This window comes from Trachemys scripta, chromosome 1 (genome assembly GCF_013100865.1).
Source record: "Trachemys scripta elegans isolate TJP31775 chromosome 1, CAS_Tse_1.0, whole genome shotgun sequence".
NCBI lineage: Eukaryota > Metazoa > Chordata > Testudines > Emydidae > Trachemys > Trachemys scripta.
The window spans coordinates 298,687,891-298,706,312 of record NC_048298.1 but is presented as its reverse complement, the minus strand read 5'-3'; the positions used below and the strand labels follow the sequence as shown (position 1 = coordinate 298,706,312).

Genomic DNA, 18,422 nt, shown 5'->3' with positions numbered 1-18,422 from the left:
GTAACAGTTTATGAACTAACTTTCAGTTTTTACAGTTTTTAGAATTAGGGTAAATTTGTAGACTCAGATATCTCAACAGACCCTTATCACAAGGCCCATGTTCAGAACTCCAAAAGTTAAGAATCCAAAACAAAAGTCTGTCTGGTCAGGCCAGCCTTCAGGTAGCTAGCTGGTCAGAGATCCCCATGCTAGCTGTGGATCTTCCAGTCTCTGTCCCCACAAGCAGCCAGCTACCTCTTACAGTTTAAATAAGTCAGTCTTAAGGGGAGCAGGGAGTCTAATTATATCTAGGGTGTGAACTCCTGGTTAACAGTTAAAGGCTAGTACACTCCTTCACAGGCATTATCATAATAAATATAATTAATAAAAGTTTTGGGGTAAGTAACACTTTTAAACTGCTAGTATTGAAAACTCAGTGTGGAATCTAAAATTTAATCTGTTCTATCTTGCTCTGACATACTCAGTTAGAATGATTGTACAACTGGAATTTAGAGGATGGTTCTGTTGATATGGGAGCCAGAACATAAACCAGGTCTGCCCCATTTCTGGCATTGCAGTGCAAAAGCATAATAAAAAATATCCCTTTTCTCAATCTCATCTGAGTTTTCCATTCCTACCTGTAGGTAATATTTGTCTCCAGCCAGACTGAGCAGGGGCAGAACCTAAACAATCATACTATATCTTCATTTCCTCAAGCACTTGCCAGATTATTCTGTCTCCATCAGTAGTAACGGTGATTACTGGGATCCCATATTGTAGAGCGTAAGCACGTTTACTTTCAAAAAGACAGCAACATTGGCAATTTATTTAAATTCCTAAATTGGCTCGTTGTCAGGAGTTTACTCATAATTAACTCTTCCCTTGGAGGCACCTTAGCAAGATTTTTTTTTTTTTAAATCAGGCTCTTAAAATATCTGCAAAAAGACAGGATTATGGAATATTTTAATTTAGTGCTTTGTAAAGATAGGGTCACTGTTGGCACTCAGATGCATATTCAATCCTTGTATCCTTGATTATCAGAGTAAAATTGCAGCCCCTTCCAAAAGTTAGAAACTAAAAGGCCAAAATGAAAACCATACTATTTTATTTGGAAGAATATTTGATCCAGGAGGGCAGTAAGAGAGTTAATTTCAGTTATTTACATCTCTTTCTCTCTCTCTCTCTAAACACCCAAAAGTAAAGAAATCCAATTTTATTAAAAAGAGATTAATGCTCGCCTTCTATTTGTCATTAGCAAAAAGAGAAGGTTCTGAATTTGCTCCTGATCATTAGAGGACAAAGTATTTAGCAGGTTATTTCTCCCTAAAGTGTTTTGAACTGTGTTAAAAAGCCGGGTAGTTCATCCTACGTAGGAACAAATAAAGGGGGAAATGAAAATTGAAACAGCGAAAATATTTCTGAAAATAATAATAATAATAAAAAAAGCTTTGGTATTTATGTTCAGTATTTCAAGCGGTCAGAGAAAGTAGGGGGGAATGCCCAGATAAGGAGAGAAGACTCCACATGTTTGGCTGGCTCCATGTAGAATGTTTTTATTCAAAGGTCAGTACTGATTTGTCTTGCCAATGAAGAATAGGTTGGTCATTATCCTAGAGAGCTTTTTCTCTCCAATAGAGCTACAAATAGGCTATTTAAAAAATTTTAAGACAAAATTGAGGTTTCTTCTGCACCTCTGTAGCTTCTGCAGCCTCAACGTGAGTTAGAGCTATTTTAGAATGGGCCTCACCTATAACTTTCTAGAGAGAGCTTGGACCCATCTTACAGAAGACCTACATTGCATCTTTTGTTCTCAGAGGGAGAGGGAATATGTTAGGATGGTCCAAAAATAAATAGTCAATTGCCTGGTCAAATGTCACAAATGGGCAAATATTTTAAACCACTAATTTATCAGAACAGTAACAAGAGTGACCAAAAAAAAAAAGTAAAGAATTTATGGTCTCCTGTAGGGTTAGGCTTAGCCTTAGATACTTATGTCTAATTTAAAAAAACAAGTTATTTTCAGCGGAGTTATTTTAATTCAGAAAAATGGAATCAGCAGCAACAGCAGAAGGGGAAATTGAGCATGAAGGGAAGGACTTCTGCAGACATGTGGTGTCACCCGTCTCATTAGCATAGAACATTTCATATCTGCAAGGTTTCACTGGGGATAGGGGTGGGTGCGGGTTATGAAGGAAATTTTTGTCGAGAGGGGAGAAGTGGAAGCGTATTTATATGCATTTAATGTGGGTTGTTTGTTTTTGAGACTGGGGGAAGTGTTGAGGGGTGAACAGCTGTGATACTTTTGTTTAAGGGAGAGGTTTAATAGCTGTGCATCTGTTCTTTGTGTTGTGGGAGAAGGTTTAATGACTGAACCTTGGGGGAGGGATAGCTCAGTGGTTTGAGCATTGGTCTGCTAAACCCAGGGTTGTGAGTTCAATCCTTGAGGGGGCCATTTAGGGAACTGGGGTAAAAATCTGTCTGGAAATTGGTCCTGCTTTGAGCAGGGGATTGGACTAGATGACCTTTTGAGGTCCCTTCCAACCCTGATATTCTATGATCTAAACCCTTATCTCCTTTCTCCAGTTCCCTTCTGAGTTAATTTCTGTATGTTTGTTTTGCCAGTTTTGTAAGCTCTGAGGGGCGCAGGGATCATCATGTCTTTTAACTTGTTTAATGTGCTTTGTGAACCATGATGTAAACTGATGGCTTGGTATACAAATAAAGATGTATGTACATACAGTGTTTGTTCTAGATGATTCCAGCCAATTGAGATACTCAGCTTTCAGTTAGTTCACCTTTTTCCCAACAGGTGACATTAGTGTGTGATAAAGATGTTTTAAGTAGCCTTGCTAACAGTGGCATCATGATGCAATCAAAAAGGAAGGCTGCTGCTTACATCAGGGGTATTTGACCATAGTAAAATAATAGGTGGTCAGTTGACACTATTTGACCAGTCACTTTCACAATATCTTCACTTCAGTTTGTCCTGCTCCTGTCAGTCACTGTCTTATTTCCCCTCAAAGTGTATTCAGACATAATTAGTGGTTCCTGTAGTAACCTTCCCACCTGATAACTTAAAAAGCTTTCAAGGGCTTTTGGGAGTGTTGAGACCATGGATCATGTGCTCTAATTAGTTCAGGGGAAGCTCCTGGGCTGTTAGGGTAGCCATCAAAAAAATCTTTGGTTCATGTCCATTTCTTTTCCAGCCTTTCTCTCCTCTTCTCCTCCTCCTCCCCCCCCCCCCCCGGAAAAAAAAAAAAAGACTAAGTGGAGATACCAGGTATTTTCATAAGGGTTTGGAGTGTTCAAACCCCACAGTGGGCAACAAGGGGTTAAGGGATTATTTTGGGCCCAGCCACAGCTGCTGAAAATGCTCCATCTGGTGGAGGAATTAAGACAGGTAAACAGCTCATTTGGGTGACAGAGCTGGAAAGGAGCAGACTGGCAGCCCACAGCTCCAGTAGCGTAGAGCCCAGGGAAGCCTAGAGTCTGACACAGCTGCCCAAAAAGGGCCCTCCCTGAGGAAAGGGAGGACTCACCCCAGAAACAATCAGAGAAGAGAAGTACCCCCGGCCTGTGGACTCTGGACACTGGTAATCCCCTTTTATTTATTTGATTTGGACTTCCCCAACAGGGGAAAGTCGTGAACTAAGCTGACTTGGGTGGTGGGGTGACGAGAGGAAGTGGCCCAGGGAGGGCAGCCTTTGTGGCTTCGGTTGCCAGACTACCGGTAGTCCAGAGGGCCCTGGGTCAGAGCTCAGTGGAGTGGGAGGGCCCAGGCTCCCCTCCCCACAACCCCCCTGCTGGTCACAAGTTGCAGCTTTGACCACTAGGCCATGCTTCCATACCAAACCCTGAGTGAGAACCATTACAAGTACACATAGATAGCAAGTCTGTAATAAGTTTGGTTTCATTTTTTAGTCTAGGGACATGTTTTAAAGTAAGGGGCATGTTTTTTTGGTAGATGGTACCTCAGCCTAAAGAATAAGGGAGCTAATTGCCGTATTTTGACTGTCTCTACAGTTTAGTTCTTCGTGTGGTTGTCTGTCTTCCAGTCATGATATTGTATGCTCCCTAGCACTGGAGATGGAAACTTTCTTCTTGCTAGCAGTCTCCTGATGGTCTGCACGTGCTCTCAGGCCATCTCCCTCTCCCCCGAGGGCATAAAGGGGCGTAGTGAACCACCTGCCACTCAGTTCCTTCAAGCATAGCCTTAGGCTAGAGTCAGAATACTTTAGTGGTCCTTTATTTCTGTTTTAAACTCTGGTTGTTTAGTCTGTTGTAAATAGTTTGTGTTACTCAGTTAGCATTAGATTTAATTCTTTGTTAGTATTTTAGCGTTAATTCGTATTTTAAGATTATGTACCCATACAGGGTGAGAGGCAGCTGTTTGGCTGTGTTCTGTAATTTTGTCAGTTGGTACAAACACTGATCCAGGAGGGAAGCTGTTTTTACAGGAAAACAACACAAACCTCTTAAATGGGGTAGAGCTAATTTTTTTCATCTTGGGAGAAATCGAAGTGGGGAAGCTCAAGGAGAACATAGGAGGACCCCCAAGTGTCTCAAAATTCTGTGTGTGTGTGTATGACAGACACATCATTGAGGGGGGGCAACCATACGGTCTTTTCTGACCAAGTAGTGGAGAAGAGGTGAAAACAAATTTATTTATACATCTTTTAAAACACCCAGCAACGTGCTAGGTGCCTCACAAAATTGTAAACCACTTCCCTGCTCCCCATAGAACACAGTTCATATTTAAACATGACATGACAAGTGATGGTCATAAAACTGGCAAATAGCTGCTCAATAAGATACACATCTTGATTAAAAATAAATTCTTCCCTTTTTTTTTTAAGTGCTCAGTTTTCAGAAATGTCAGTTCTCTGGATATATTTGTCAGGGATTTTGAAAGTAAGCTGATTCCTGAAAATTTAAAGCTCAGTAATATGTTTAAGAATGCAGATCAGGCAGAGTCAGCAATGTTCTTGGTATCTAGTGGCTTTCCTGCATTTTTAGTATGCCTCCTAATCTTTGCACTAGCTTTTGAATTATTAAATCTCTTGGTGGCTTTTGCAACATATAGATTATGAAGAAATTTCTCATGGATAATATTTCACTAAAATTGTAGGGGAAATGGAGAGATGTGACATGAACAATGCCTTCAGATGCTAGTCCTTAGTGTACTACATGGTATTGGTTCTCTTTAGTGAAATAGCAACAAGTCTTGCATCTGAAGAAGTGAGGTTCTTACCCACGAAACCTTATGCTCCCAATACTTCTGTTAGCCTCAAAGGTGCCACAGGACCCTCTGTTGCTTTTTACAGATTCAGACTAACACGGCTACACCTCTGATACTTTAGTGAAATAGTGTGTGAATAAGTGTGCAATTTTATCTTCTACTAATTTTAAATTATAGAATTGCAGGGAGAACTGTCTCCATTCTACAGCATTCCCACTAGGCTTGTAGCAATCAATGCAAGAAAAAAGTGCTTTGATGTGGTAAAGGCATGCTTCTTTTTCTGCAAGTGCTGAAAGAGAAAACCTGAACATGGCAAGATTTCTAAGATTTTATGCTCTTTTTGACAGGGACCATGTCTACCTTTCTGCATGGTGTATAGAACAATAGACTTATTTGAGTCCTCTGCAGCTACTTAATATAAAGATTAAATAATGTCAAACGTCATGATGTTACAAAAAGTGGAGATAGGTGAAATGATTCTCGGAGTGAATATGAGATGCCGAAGAATGTTAAGCATTAGCAAAATACTCTGTAATATGAAAATGTGTGTCAGGAAAAACAGACCAATTAATAACTAGGTAAAAAGAGCAAACTCTTAATAGAATAAGTAGTCTCTTGCAATCATGAACAATCTGATAGAAGTTTTTTTAACTTGATATGAAGATGTAGCTTTTCTTTTCATGTGGGGAGTTCAGTAGTTTTTCTTCTTGCAAGTATTCTGTGGTGTTTGTACCAACTAACACCAAGGGATGAAAGACAAGGGAAAACTTGAAAATTATTCAGTAGTTATCCACATATTCCACAGAGTAATATCTTGCATTTTGGTTGTATGGATTTGTTAAAATCAAGTGGTGTTTGTTGTTGTTTTGCTCTTTGCTCCCTACATCCTATTTTCTCCTATTTGTCGCCACCTCCCCTGAAGCCACTTACACTTTTGAATTCATCGCATCTTGCTTTTGTCTCACGTGTATTAATGGGTCTAAGCTTTTCTTTAAAACATATGTTTTGTTATTTCTTGTGCTGTATTTATAGTGCTTTTGGTGCACAGTGTGAAATAGTCATAAAATTTACTAGCTAAAGCACAAAGGAACATTTTTCAAAGGTATTTAGGCATCTAAAGATGCGGATAATGTACCTAGTGGGATTTTCAGAAACTCCTTGGCACCTAGTTACCATTGACTGCCTCCCCTTTTTAGGCCAATAAAGGATTTGATTGGGTTGACTGCTAGATACCCTTGCCAACAGTGACAAGCTGTAGTGCAGGGATCGGCAACCTTTGGCACATGGCCGGGTTGGTTTGTTTGCCTGCCATGTCCACAGGTTTGGCCAATCGTGGCTCCCACTGGCCGCGGTTTGCTGCTCCAGGCCAATGGGGGCTGCGGGAAGCGGCGCAGGCCAAGGGATGTGCTGGCCACTACTTCCCGCCGCCCCCATTGGCCTGGAGCAGCAAACCGCGGCCAGTGGGAGCCGCAATTGGCCGAACCTGCGGATGCGGCAAGTAAACAAACCGGCACGCCCGCCAGGGTGGCTTACCCTGGCGGGCTGCTTGCCAAAGGTTGCCAATCTCTGCTGTAGTGCATAAAGGATCATACTATAGAGTTCTGTTGCATTTCATTATAGATGGGGAAGAAATTGGTATAATTACCCACTTTAGAGTGTTTAGATGATTCTGTAAAATAACTTTCATAATTAGAACCATGCATCAGATCATGGAAATTAAGAACAAAAGGCCTTATTAGTGTTGGTCTGTCCTGTTGCTAGAGCATGATTGCTCCCAACAGTACACTTGGGCTACTCTTTGTGAAGTCTGGTTTTAAATGCTTCAAATAGTAGGATTTCCATCACCTTTTGGGACATTATTTCACAGCCTGATGATCGCACTATCATTTTCCCTTTCTTAACTTCCTTCTGTCACTTACAGCTTTTCCTGCTTGTATCACCCTAAATAATTTCTCCTCTTACTTGTTTTATACCTTTCAAATGTTCATGGTCCGTTAGCACAGCCCTATTAAACACTTGCTTTGTCAAACTATACATATTTAGCTGTTTTTATTTTACCTAGAGTCGTTCCTTCAAGTACTCTAATTTTTGTTGCTTTTTTTCTGAACTCTCTTTAATTTGTGTTGATCGTTTTGGGTAAAGGTGTTCAGACCTTGAACGCAGTGTTCAGTGTTCGTTTTCACTGGACAGAAGCTGTTACTTGCTCCATGATGTGAGGTTTCTACGTATGCTGCCCGCAGTCTTGTATTACTACTGTTGTTGTTTGTAATTGCTGCCGCATCATGTTGCAAGCTATAATGTAATTTGCTGTCCATTATTACTGCTATGTCTCTTTGGGTGTTAATGGTTTTCCTTATGTCTCGCGTCCATTAAATATAAATTTAAAAAATGCAAGTTACTACATCTTTCAAAAAATACTTGTCAAGTTTTTTAATAAATTTTGTTTTTGGAAAGTGGAAAATTGTATGATCTGCAATTCTTGAATACAGTTTAAAGTTTCCTCCCCATTCCTCCCCATGAACATTTCTAGAGGAGTGACTTGTCTCTTCATTGTGACATTGGTGAGATAACCCTTTGACAACAGTAGGTGGTTTTAAAAAAAAAAAAAAAAATCTTTTTTTTTTTTTTAACATTACCCAAGTCCTTGTTTAAAAACAAGTGAGTTGAGTTACTATACTCTTTAATTGTTTTAGAATCTTCAAGAGCATATTAAATCATCATATCTTGACTTCATCTGCTCATTCTGGGTTTTATTTGCTAACTATGACTTCGTGTCTCCAGTGATTGATTTTTTTTTTTTGTTCATTGTATGTAGTATATTTCCCCTTGCTGTCTGGGTTCAGGTGCTAAATATGGCAGTTTTATGTCCCTCTCTCTCAAGAAAAAAAAGTGAAGATAGTTGTAGATCAGTTATTGTTTCAAGTCTTTTCCATGATCAGGTTCTATGAAAACACTGAATAATTGTTCAGGATGAGAATTTGTATATGCTTCTAGTGGCCAGTGTTCCCTCTAATTTTTCCCATGCATGTGCAGAATGAATTTTGTTATGTGCACCAATATGGAGGTGATGAGACACATCACCTCCATATTGGTGCACATAAGAAAATTAATGTGGCGGGGGTGGAGCCGAGGGGTTCGGAGTGTAGGAAGGGGCTCAGGGCTGGGGAAGAGGGTTGGGGGGTGGGGTGTGAGGGCTCCAGGGTGGGGCTGGAGATGAGGGGATTGGGGTTCAGGCTGCCCCATGGCTACAGCAGGGGGAGAGAGGATTCCCCCCAGCTCTCTCTCCCTACAGCAGCACCTGGGCTGGGGTGGGGAGAGGTGCCTCTCTCTGCTGTGGCAGCTCTGCGGCTGGAGCCGCAGGATAAGTGCTTCTCCCCTGGCCTGGGCAGCTCCTGGGCTGGGTTGGAGGCTGGGGAGGGGCTCCTCTCCCCCGGCCACAGCAGGTCTGTCTGTAGTCCGGGCCACTGGTGATGGTCTGTGGCTTTGGGCTCCCCGGGGAGCCCGAAGCAGTGGTCTGTCCATCAGTGACGGTGCAGCAGTGGCTGTGGGCTCCTTTCCGGGGCTGCTGTTCCCCCCCACCCCAGATCACTGGTAGGTCGCCGGCGGCTGCTGCCTGCCAGTGACAGAGGGCAGAGAGAGGAGCCCTCAGGAGCGAGTGGACGGGGGTGGGGGGTGGGAGGTTGGGTGATGCCCTGGGCCTAGACGAGCACCAGGGAGGGGCCAGAGAGGAGAGGAGCCAGCACAGCGGCTGCTGGGACGTAGCGCAAGTGAAGGTGGAACACCAGGCTGGCGGGGCCCCTGCTGATCGTGAGCCTGGCACCATTATAAACCCGATACTGGCTGGGCTGGGTTGGGTTGGGGCCGGGGGAGGGGCACCTCTCACTGCTGCAGTAGGTCCAGGGCTGGGGAAGAGGCGCTTAATAGACTGCTGCGTGGCTGTGCAGCTTAGAGGGAACTTAAGCAGTGACTCAAATCTTGAGTCCAATAAATATTCAAAAATTTTTTTTCAGTCTTCAGATTTTTCCTTTATGTTGACTGATTTAATACTTTTACTTACCAATGGCGTGTTTTTCTTGTACTATTACAACTAAAAATGTCTTTCTTTGCTCCCATCCCTCAGATTGGAACCTTCTGGTCAAGTTTTAGGGTTGGAAAGTTTAAGGGTAGAGGGGTATTACAAATTTAAGGATATATTTCTCCCTGTGTGCATTAAAATAGCTGCGTAGAAATTAAGCAAACCATTTTCAGGTAAGTTGTTTCTGATAATGCATGCTGTTCAGGAATAATTTAGAAAACATTTAGAGTAAAATGAAGAATATCCTTTCATATGTAGCAATGTTACTATACTACACAAACTACCTAGGGAAGTCATGGAATCTCCTTCAGTAAAGGTTTTCAAAAAGAGGCTGGATAGCTATGTCTTCGATGGTTGAGAAACAACAAATCCTGTATCTTGGCAGGGACTTAGACTAGATGACCTTTGCGATCCATTCTAACCCAATTGTGTTATGATTTCTATACAGATCATACTTTACAACTATTTTTTTTCTTTTAAATAGAATATAAAAACAACTGCATATTATCTTATATAGGGTTCTTTCAGGTTAAAAATTACTGTTTTTTTCTTATTACCAATAACACTAGATTATCAGAACTGAGCATTTGATTTTTTTACAGTTGAAGTTTTCAGTTTCACATTTGTTTGCTTAACCTTAAAGGGTAATTTTAAAAGAAAATTTCATCGCATTAAAGTAGTACTGCAATTTTAGTGTTGCAAATACTGCAGGAGAACGTTTTTTGGTCTGCTGCTCCTGAAATTATTGAAAAATTAGTTTTGCAACAGGGATTGAAAAACTTACATACTAGTTAGAGATTGATACAAGAGATAAGTGGTAGGAAAGGCAGGGGAAGCCCACCATTAATGTGTTTTATGGGCAATACCATAGTGAGACACAAAACCCAACTTTTTAGATCGCAGAAGAGGAAAGTGTGCCAAGATCCCTACCAAAATGCTTCTTGGAATATTTGTATTCACCAACCTCTTCTCGTTGTAGAAGGGAAAAAAGGTTTTGTTTTGTTCTCTCCCTAGTCATCCAGAGTCTGCATCTGTAGGAGAGCGAGGCTGTCCTCTCTATGCTGTATACCCCATAGGAGAGCGAGGCTGTGATCTCTTTGCTATATACCCCTCCCACATAGATGCCTGGTGGCTGCAAGGGTAGAAGGTATCTGCTGTTCTGCCTCTCACCGGCTTCCATTTTTGGGTGTCTCTCACATGACTAACTCCAGTGCCAGTATATGCTGTAGAGCACAGCTTTCCCCAAGCAGCAAAAGAGCCATGAGGAACAGCAGCAGATGCAGGCACTTTGGCTGTTGGTTTATAGATCAGGAAGACAGGCAGCACCGATTCCATCCATGTTGGGTCATATTTGGAAGGTTATCTTCAAAACCATAATGGCGATAAACTTAATTAAAAAAAATATAAAAGTTTAGTTTCTGTGAGAATTGATTGTTCATGCTTCTGAATTTCTCTGGGAAAATGCCGCATTCACCACTGTCTGTTAGGTGCATTAAGTTTCCAAGCTCTGTTTTACAAAACCTAAGTTTTGGACCAACTTTGATCTGACAGCATCCCTTTAACTACTGAGGGATTCAAGGGGGTTCATTATTTATTAGTACATGTTAATTTCAAGATTCTTAAATTCTATATTTAAGATTGTGTGGATCAAAGTTTGCTATTTATGTTTTTCAGAATTTAAACAAGCAAGCATATGACTTGGCAAAGGCTTTACTAAAGAGGACAGCTCAAGCTATTGAACCGTACATTACTAACGTAAGTCAAGATTTGCAAGTGATTAAACACATGGGTGAAAATAAAAACTTTAAAAGAGCTGAGTAATTTATTGGTAGTTATTAATTTTGTTGTAGGTTAGGTAGTTGTTAAGATTAATAATTTGGAACTCTTATATGATGGAGAAGATCTGCTGCATTAAAAATACCATATCATATTGCCCTTAAAATCTAATACTCAATTGTTTGGGAATTACCAAAGCCATTACCAAATTTGAGGTACTCAGTTACAATTTCCTGACCCAGTTGCAAAACCAAAGTGTGCTTTCATTATCATCATCATTTTGTATTAGGATAGCACCTAGAGGTCCCATTCATGTTAGTCACATTCAGTTAGGTTCTATACAGATACGTAGTGAGACACAGTCCCTGTCACAAAGAGCTAACAATATAAATAGACAAGGCAAAGTGTGGGAGGGGAAATAGAGGCCCAGAGAGATGAAGCAACATGCCCAAGGTGGCACAGCAGGTCAGTGGCAGAGCTAGGAATAGAAGCAAGGTCTCTGACTTCCAGTCCAGTGTCTTGCCTATTAGATTATGCTGCATTGCTGGAGAGGTGTTCTATCATACTGTGGGACTTAGTTGCAAGTTGGTGTAGGCAAGACCTAATAACTAGGGAGTTGATGGTCTATGTTTCTTTTAGGTTCAGTGTTCTAAAATGGAAATCAAAGGAGGTTGTTTTTGTGTGTGCGTATGTATGTATACACACACACACACACACACACACACACACACACACACACACACACACACACACACACACACGGTTTGTGTGTATATGAATGGAATGAAAGTTTTTTACAGTTGATCTGGTGTCAGGGACTTATCCCAGTTAAACAAGGGGGATGGTAATTTAATATAAGATATGGGGGAAGTAAAATCTAAACAAACTAGCATTGATATGTAGTCAGTGTCAGTAAGTATAGCAGCTTCTTGCATAATTTCTTCACTGGTCTGATCTAACCCATAATAATGATTAAAATGGAACTGTCCCGTCATCTGTGACAGTCAGATGATAGCTCAGGCTCCTCTTAGAAAACTTGATTTCTGGAAAGACTAAAGGTTGTGGTACTGGACACTGTTGCTAATAGGACTGAAAATCTCCTTTCTCAGTTGCTCATTTGTGCACCCTCAACCCTCTGGCATGTCGGTGTATGCAAGTCCCACCTTCAGACCAGTCTCTCTGGCCTTTCAGTGGAATACATTCCAGAAAGCTCCTGCAAGAAAAAAAAATTGGTTCTGGATTAGGGCTGTCGATTAATCGCAGTTAACTCACGTGATTAACTCAAAAAAATTAATCACCATTTTAATCGCACTGTTAAACAATAGAATACCAATGGAAATTTATTATATATTTTGGATGTTTTTCTACATTTTCATATGTATTGTATTCTGTGTTGTAATTGAAATTGAAGTGCATATTATTTTTGAATACAAATATTTGCACTGTAAAAATAAGTAAAAGAAATAGTATTTTTCAGTTCACCTCATACAAGTATTGTAGCACAATCTTTGTCATGAAAGTGCAACTTACAAATGTAGAATTTTTTTTTTTTTGGTTACATAACTGCACTCAAAAACAAAACAATGTAAAACTTCAGAACCTACAAGTCCACTCAGTCCTACTTCTTCCGCCAATCGCTAAGACAAACAAGTTTGTTTACATTTACAGGAGATAATGCTGCCCTCTTCTTATTTACAATGTCACCTGAAAGTGAGAACAGGCATTTGCATGGCACTTTTGTAGCTGGCATTGCGAGTTATTTACGTGCCAGATATGGTAATCCAGGGATCTCCAACTCAAATCACCGCAAGGGCCACATGAGGACTAGTACATTGGCCCGAGGGCCACATCACTGAAACCTTTTCATATGATGATACAAAAGTATTGTAAAAAATGAAGAGTAATATAATATGCTATTAAAAGTCTATTAACTTTTTTAAAAACTGGAATGCGAAAAGTCAGTGCTAATTTTGACAGTCATTCCGTTTTTGGCCACTTAGCTGGCAGCGTTTTGCATCAACCAGAGCATCAATATTAGGTTTGGTATCCTGAGACGAAACCAATCTCAGTGTTGCTTTCAAATGTTTATCAGTGAGCCTTGACCATAACACAGATTTGTTAATCTTCATGGAAGAGAAAATAAATAAATAAATAAATAAATTATATATATATATATTTTCTCTTCCATGAAGATTATGTATACTTCTGCTTCAAAATGGTATCACACTGAAGCTCCTCTAACTCCATCTGCAGTTCCTCTGCAACATTGTCAATTTCCACAGCAAATGGTGAGGAAAAAAGTTGAAAATGTGGTTCATGTGCCTTGAAATCTTTAAACCACACACCAAACTTTTTGTATAAGTTGAAAGAATATGCAGATATCATTTCTAAGGATTTGGATTCAACTTTTCCTAAGGAGTTCAGAGTCGAGAAATGGACCAAATTGCCAGCAGTCAGCTGTTTCCCCCACAAAGTAAGCTTGACTTTGAATGACTTAACACTGTCATACATCTGTGTTATCACCTGTTTTCTACCCTGAAGCTTCAAGTTCAGTGCATTCAGGTGGTCAGTTACATCTGTTAGAAAAGCAAGGTTGCAGATAAAAGTGGAATCAGCAAGCTGTGGAACCTCCTTGTTTTTCATTTTCATGAAGGAATCAAGCTCTTTAAGTGCAAAAAAGCTTGAAAACGTTTCCATGACTCAGCCGTCTAACTTGAGTGTGATACAGGAGTTCCCCATATTTGCTGTCCATACTTGCTAGAAAAGAAGTGAAGTGTCTGTGATTCAGCCCTCGTGCACGTATAAAATTAACGGTTTTAACTACATCCATAACTTCCTTCATTTTTAGACTTTTACTACACAGGGCTTCTTGGTGCCAAAAGCAATGTATACTGGTGAAGCTAATTCCTGGTATATTGAGGCTGTTCAGTTTGGTCTTCAGTAATCCAACCACACCAACATTTTCAGAGCACATTGATGGCACACCGTTGGTCGCCGAAGATACGCGTTTGTTCCATGGCAGCTCAGCTTTTTCAATGCACTCTTCCAGTCCTTGAAATATGTCCCGTCCCGTTGTGGTACCCTTCAGTGGCATTAAGTCTAGCAATTCTTCAGTTACATTCAAATTGCAATCCATACCGCTAATGAATACTGCACACTGTTATCACAAAATTTGCTCTTACTGAATCTTCGCTAGACTTGTTAGTCTCTGAAAAGAAAGTTCTTTGCTTGGCAGATGCTGCTTTAAGTTGCCGAACTTTTTCCTCTCAGATTTTTTCGGTGAATGCATCATATTTTTCACAGTACATCGTGTCATCGTGCCGACGCACGTTATGCTCCTTGGGAGCCGCAATCGTTGGCTGACAAATAAGGCATTGTATTTTATCTTTTACCTCTGTGAAAAAATATAAATTCTCCCATTTGTCTTGGAAAACTTTCTTCCATGAGAGTTCTTTTTTTCAACTAAGTCATTTCTGAGTGGTTTTAATAAAATATATACACTCAGTAATGCACCTCACTCAAAGGACAAAACACGCACTTAGTTTTAGAATTACTTCCATTAAAGCCCCCACTCCACCCCTTCCATGAGGCCCCACCCTTGCCCTGCCCCTATTCCAACCCATTCCCCAAATCTCTACCCTGTCTCTTCTCCCCCTCCTCCCCTGAGTGCACAGCTTCCTGCTCCTCCCCCTTCCCTCCTGAAAAGCGCCTGGAGGTAGTCAGAGGAGCAGGGAGCGGCGCGCTGGCGGGGAGGAGAGGGGAGAGAAGTGGGTGAGGGGAGTTTGGCGGCCACAGGAAGTAACTCCGGGGGGAGGGTGGGGAGCTTGGCGGGCCGCAGCAAAGAACTCCGCGGGCCACATGTTTGAGACCCCTGTGGTAATCATTTGTATGACCCTTCATGCTTCTGCCACCATTCCAGAGGACTTGCTTCCATGCTGAAGATGCTCATTTAACGCTTTTTTTTTTTTGATTAAATTTGTGACTGAACAGCTTGAGGGAGAATTGCATGTCTCCTGCTCTGTTTTGCCTGCATTCTGCCTTATATTTCATGTTATAGCAGTCATGGATGATGACCCAGCACATGTTCATTTTAAGAACACTTTCACTGCAGATTTCACAAAACTCAAAGAAGGTACCAATGTGAGATTTCTAAAGATAGCTACAGTACTCGAACCAAGGTTTAAGAATCTGAAGTGCCTTCCAAAATCTGAGAGGGACGAGGTGTGGAGCATGCTTTCAGAAGTCTTAAAAGAGCAACACTCCAATGCGGAAACTACAGAACCCAAACCACCAAACAAGAAAATCAACCTTCTGCTGGTGGCATGTGACTCAAATGATGAAAATGAACATGCGGTGGTCTGCACTGGTTTGGATTGTTATTCAGCAGAACCAGTCATCAGCATGGACGCATGTCATCTGGAATGGTGGTTGAAGCATGAAGGGACATAGGAATCTTTAGTGCATCTAGCATGTAAATATCTTGTGACGCCAGCTACAACAGTGCCGTGTGAACACCTGTTCTTACTTTCAGGTGACATTGTAAACAAGAAACGGGCAACATTATCTCCTGCAAATGTAAACAAACTTGTATTTCTGAGCAGTTGGCTGAACAAGAAGTAGTTGCAGGCTCTAAAATTTTACATTGTTTTATTTTTGAATGCAGTTTTTTTGTACATAATTCTATATTTGTAAGTTCAACTTTCATGGTAAAGAGATTGCACTACAGGACTTGTATTAGGTGAATTGAAAAATCTATTTTTTATCATTTTTACAGTGCAAATATTTGTAATAAAAAATAGAGCACTGTATACTTTGCATTCTGTATTGTAATTGAAATCAATATATTTGAAAATGTAGAAAACGTCCAAAAATATTTAAATAAATGGTATTAATTTAACTGCGCTATTACTTTGTTTTAATTGCTTGACAGCCCTATTCTGGATATATCATTATTATTATTTTCTATCTGTGTTACCTGTGCCTAGTGCCTACGTTGTTGAAGCCTTTGGCTTGACAAGGGGTGTTAGCTGCATGTTTTTCATTCTCCTCCATTTCTAAACTGCTTCTTAGATTCCTGGCATGATCCACAGAACTGAGAGCAGTAGCTATGCAGCTTTTACTGTATCTGTTTGATTTTTTCCACACCTCTGTTACTCTAAAGTACTTAAGAAAGTAGGCAATATACTGCTGTTTGTTACAGGTATGGAGAAAGTGATCTGACCATGGGAGCATGAATAGATTTCTTACACCACTGTCTTACACCACAACCTTCTAATTTGCTGTTTATAACTACCTATCTTGTCACATGGGAAAGAAGGGGGGGACAGGTGGATTGCAAAGAATAGTTAAGAGTTGAATAGAGAGGGAAGACCTCAGAGAATAGATGGATGATGAGGGAGAGAAATAAGAGATGAGAAGGAAGAGCAATCAGGCATAAGAAAAATGTGAGTTCTACTATAAGTAACACAAATTTTGTTTATTACAGGTAAGGTTGCAGTAGGGCATACCTGAGCCACCCTAAACCTTAAGAGCATGGAAATAAACTTGGGGAAAATATTCAGTATTCCTTACCACCTTCATGTAGCCTTCAATACCACACTGCATTTACTTCCAACTGTGACAGATAAAAGCAATAGGCACTCCAACTTCATCAAACGTACACTTACAAGATTTTGCAACTCTGACCTCATATTCTTGTAACAAGAAACCATTACATCTGATATAATATTAAATATGATTTACAATCTTAAGATTGGAGAGGTTGCTGTTAAGGGTGTGTGTAAAAATTATGCAAAGGACATCTAGCAATTCATATTGATGATGATAAAGCAGATAACTTTGAAAGTTTAACATCCCTGCTTAAGCAAAACTTGGGCTTAGGCTTAACTCAGTTGTTGCTGCTACTCCACCATAATTCATGGTTGCATGATACATGTTAATTAACATGGATAAGAAGATAGGAAGGAAAGACAAGAATGGAGCTTGATTTGATTTTTGTTTTTTGGAAATGTGGCAAACTTAGTCTCGATGCTAGGCAGTTGGTGTACTGTGGCTGCTTATTATACTTAATGTGATTATTTCACTATTACCATGTCCCACCGATTCTCTCTCCACAACCTTCCAATTTGCTGTTTGTAACTACCTATCTTGTCACGTGCAAAGATTGTAAGATGTTTGTGGTAGATATAGCATCTAGCATAAAGGGTTTGTGAATCCTGACTGGGGCCTCAAAGTGCTACTGCAATAAAAATCCTCCCTCATGGTGAAAAATCTTTGCATTCACAGTTCTCTTGTTCTGAAAACACACCCCACAAGTGGGGAATGATACTCAGTACATTCTATAGCATTAAAGAACTATTTTTTTTGGTAGGGTAAATAAACACAATAGAGGACACACAACTATTGAACCAGGAATGTACATCTTCCAGTAAAAGCTGCTTGTTTAAAAAACAAAACAAAAAAACCCTCATAAGGCCAGTTCACAGGCTTAGTGTTTCTAGGGTAGCACACAGTTTTTTGATTTGTAAATATGGTGCATCCTTTCCTGGTCAGTTAATAGTTTCTCATTTTTCTTGCGCTTCTCAGCTTATGAAAGAAGCCCCCTTTTTTTCCTAATTGGCTTGATTCATGTTACAATAGCACATGGAACATGTGAACTCCCTCTGCTGGCTTTGTAGTTAATTGTTCAAATGCTTTACCAAGGTCTATACATTTCCTTGCAAATTGATCATGCTGATGCACAAGAGAGTTCTATGATATGTTGTTCTACAAACACAAGGGTGGAAAAATTAATTTGACAAAGGGAAAGGGGCATAATTGGTTAATATTTTTTTTTATTTCAAAGAAGTCAAGATCATTTTTACCCATCTAAAAGGTGCAGAACATAAGCTTTGTGTTCTTCCTCTCACCTCAAATCACACCTGTTTCTCTCAAAGGATCCATAAAGGAATTCCCTATCAGGTTAATGCAGCCTTTCGGTTATTGATAGGGTGCTCTTCTTCATCTTGACTATTGCGAAGGAGAGGGGTCTCCTTTATCCTGACTTGCCTGTTGCACAGCACAATATCAATTGTTTGACACAATACTTGTCAAATTTTCAAAGGTAGCCATTGATTTTGGGGTGCCTTAACTTTTTGGTGCCCATTTCAAAACAATTGGGCCTGATTTTCTGAGTTACTGAGCACCTGGAGCTCCTCTTGACTTCAGATGAGATAATACTTAAGAAAATCAGATTCAAGATTTCTCAGGTTGGGTACCTAAAAGTGGATATTTTGAAAATTTAGATCTATTGCTTGGTACTTGGTCTGATCTGATATACATTTATCAGGTAGAGTGAGTAGCAAGCTTTGTGGT

At 40.3% G+C, this 18,422-nt stretch overlaps 1 protein-coding gene across 4 annotated transcripts in view; it reads left to right on the top strand.

The window, feature by feature from the left end:
- The window catches only part of PDS5B (PDS5 cohesin associated factor B), a 272,948-nt gene that overhangs the window by 108,301 nt on the left and 146,225 nt on the right, over positions 1–18,422 (top strand). For all 4 annotated transcript variants that reach the window (XM_034758647.1, XM_034758648.1, XM_034758645.1 and 1 more), the window contains exon 7: positions 10,968–11,048. In XM_034758647.1, coding sequence (XP_034614538.1) covers positions 10,968–11,048 — 81 coding nt within the window. The remainder of the gene's footprint in view (positions 1–10,967; positions 11,049–18,422) is intronic.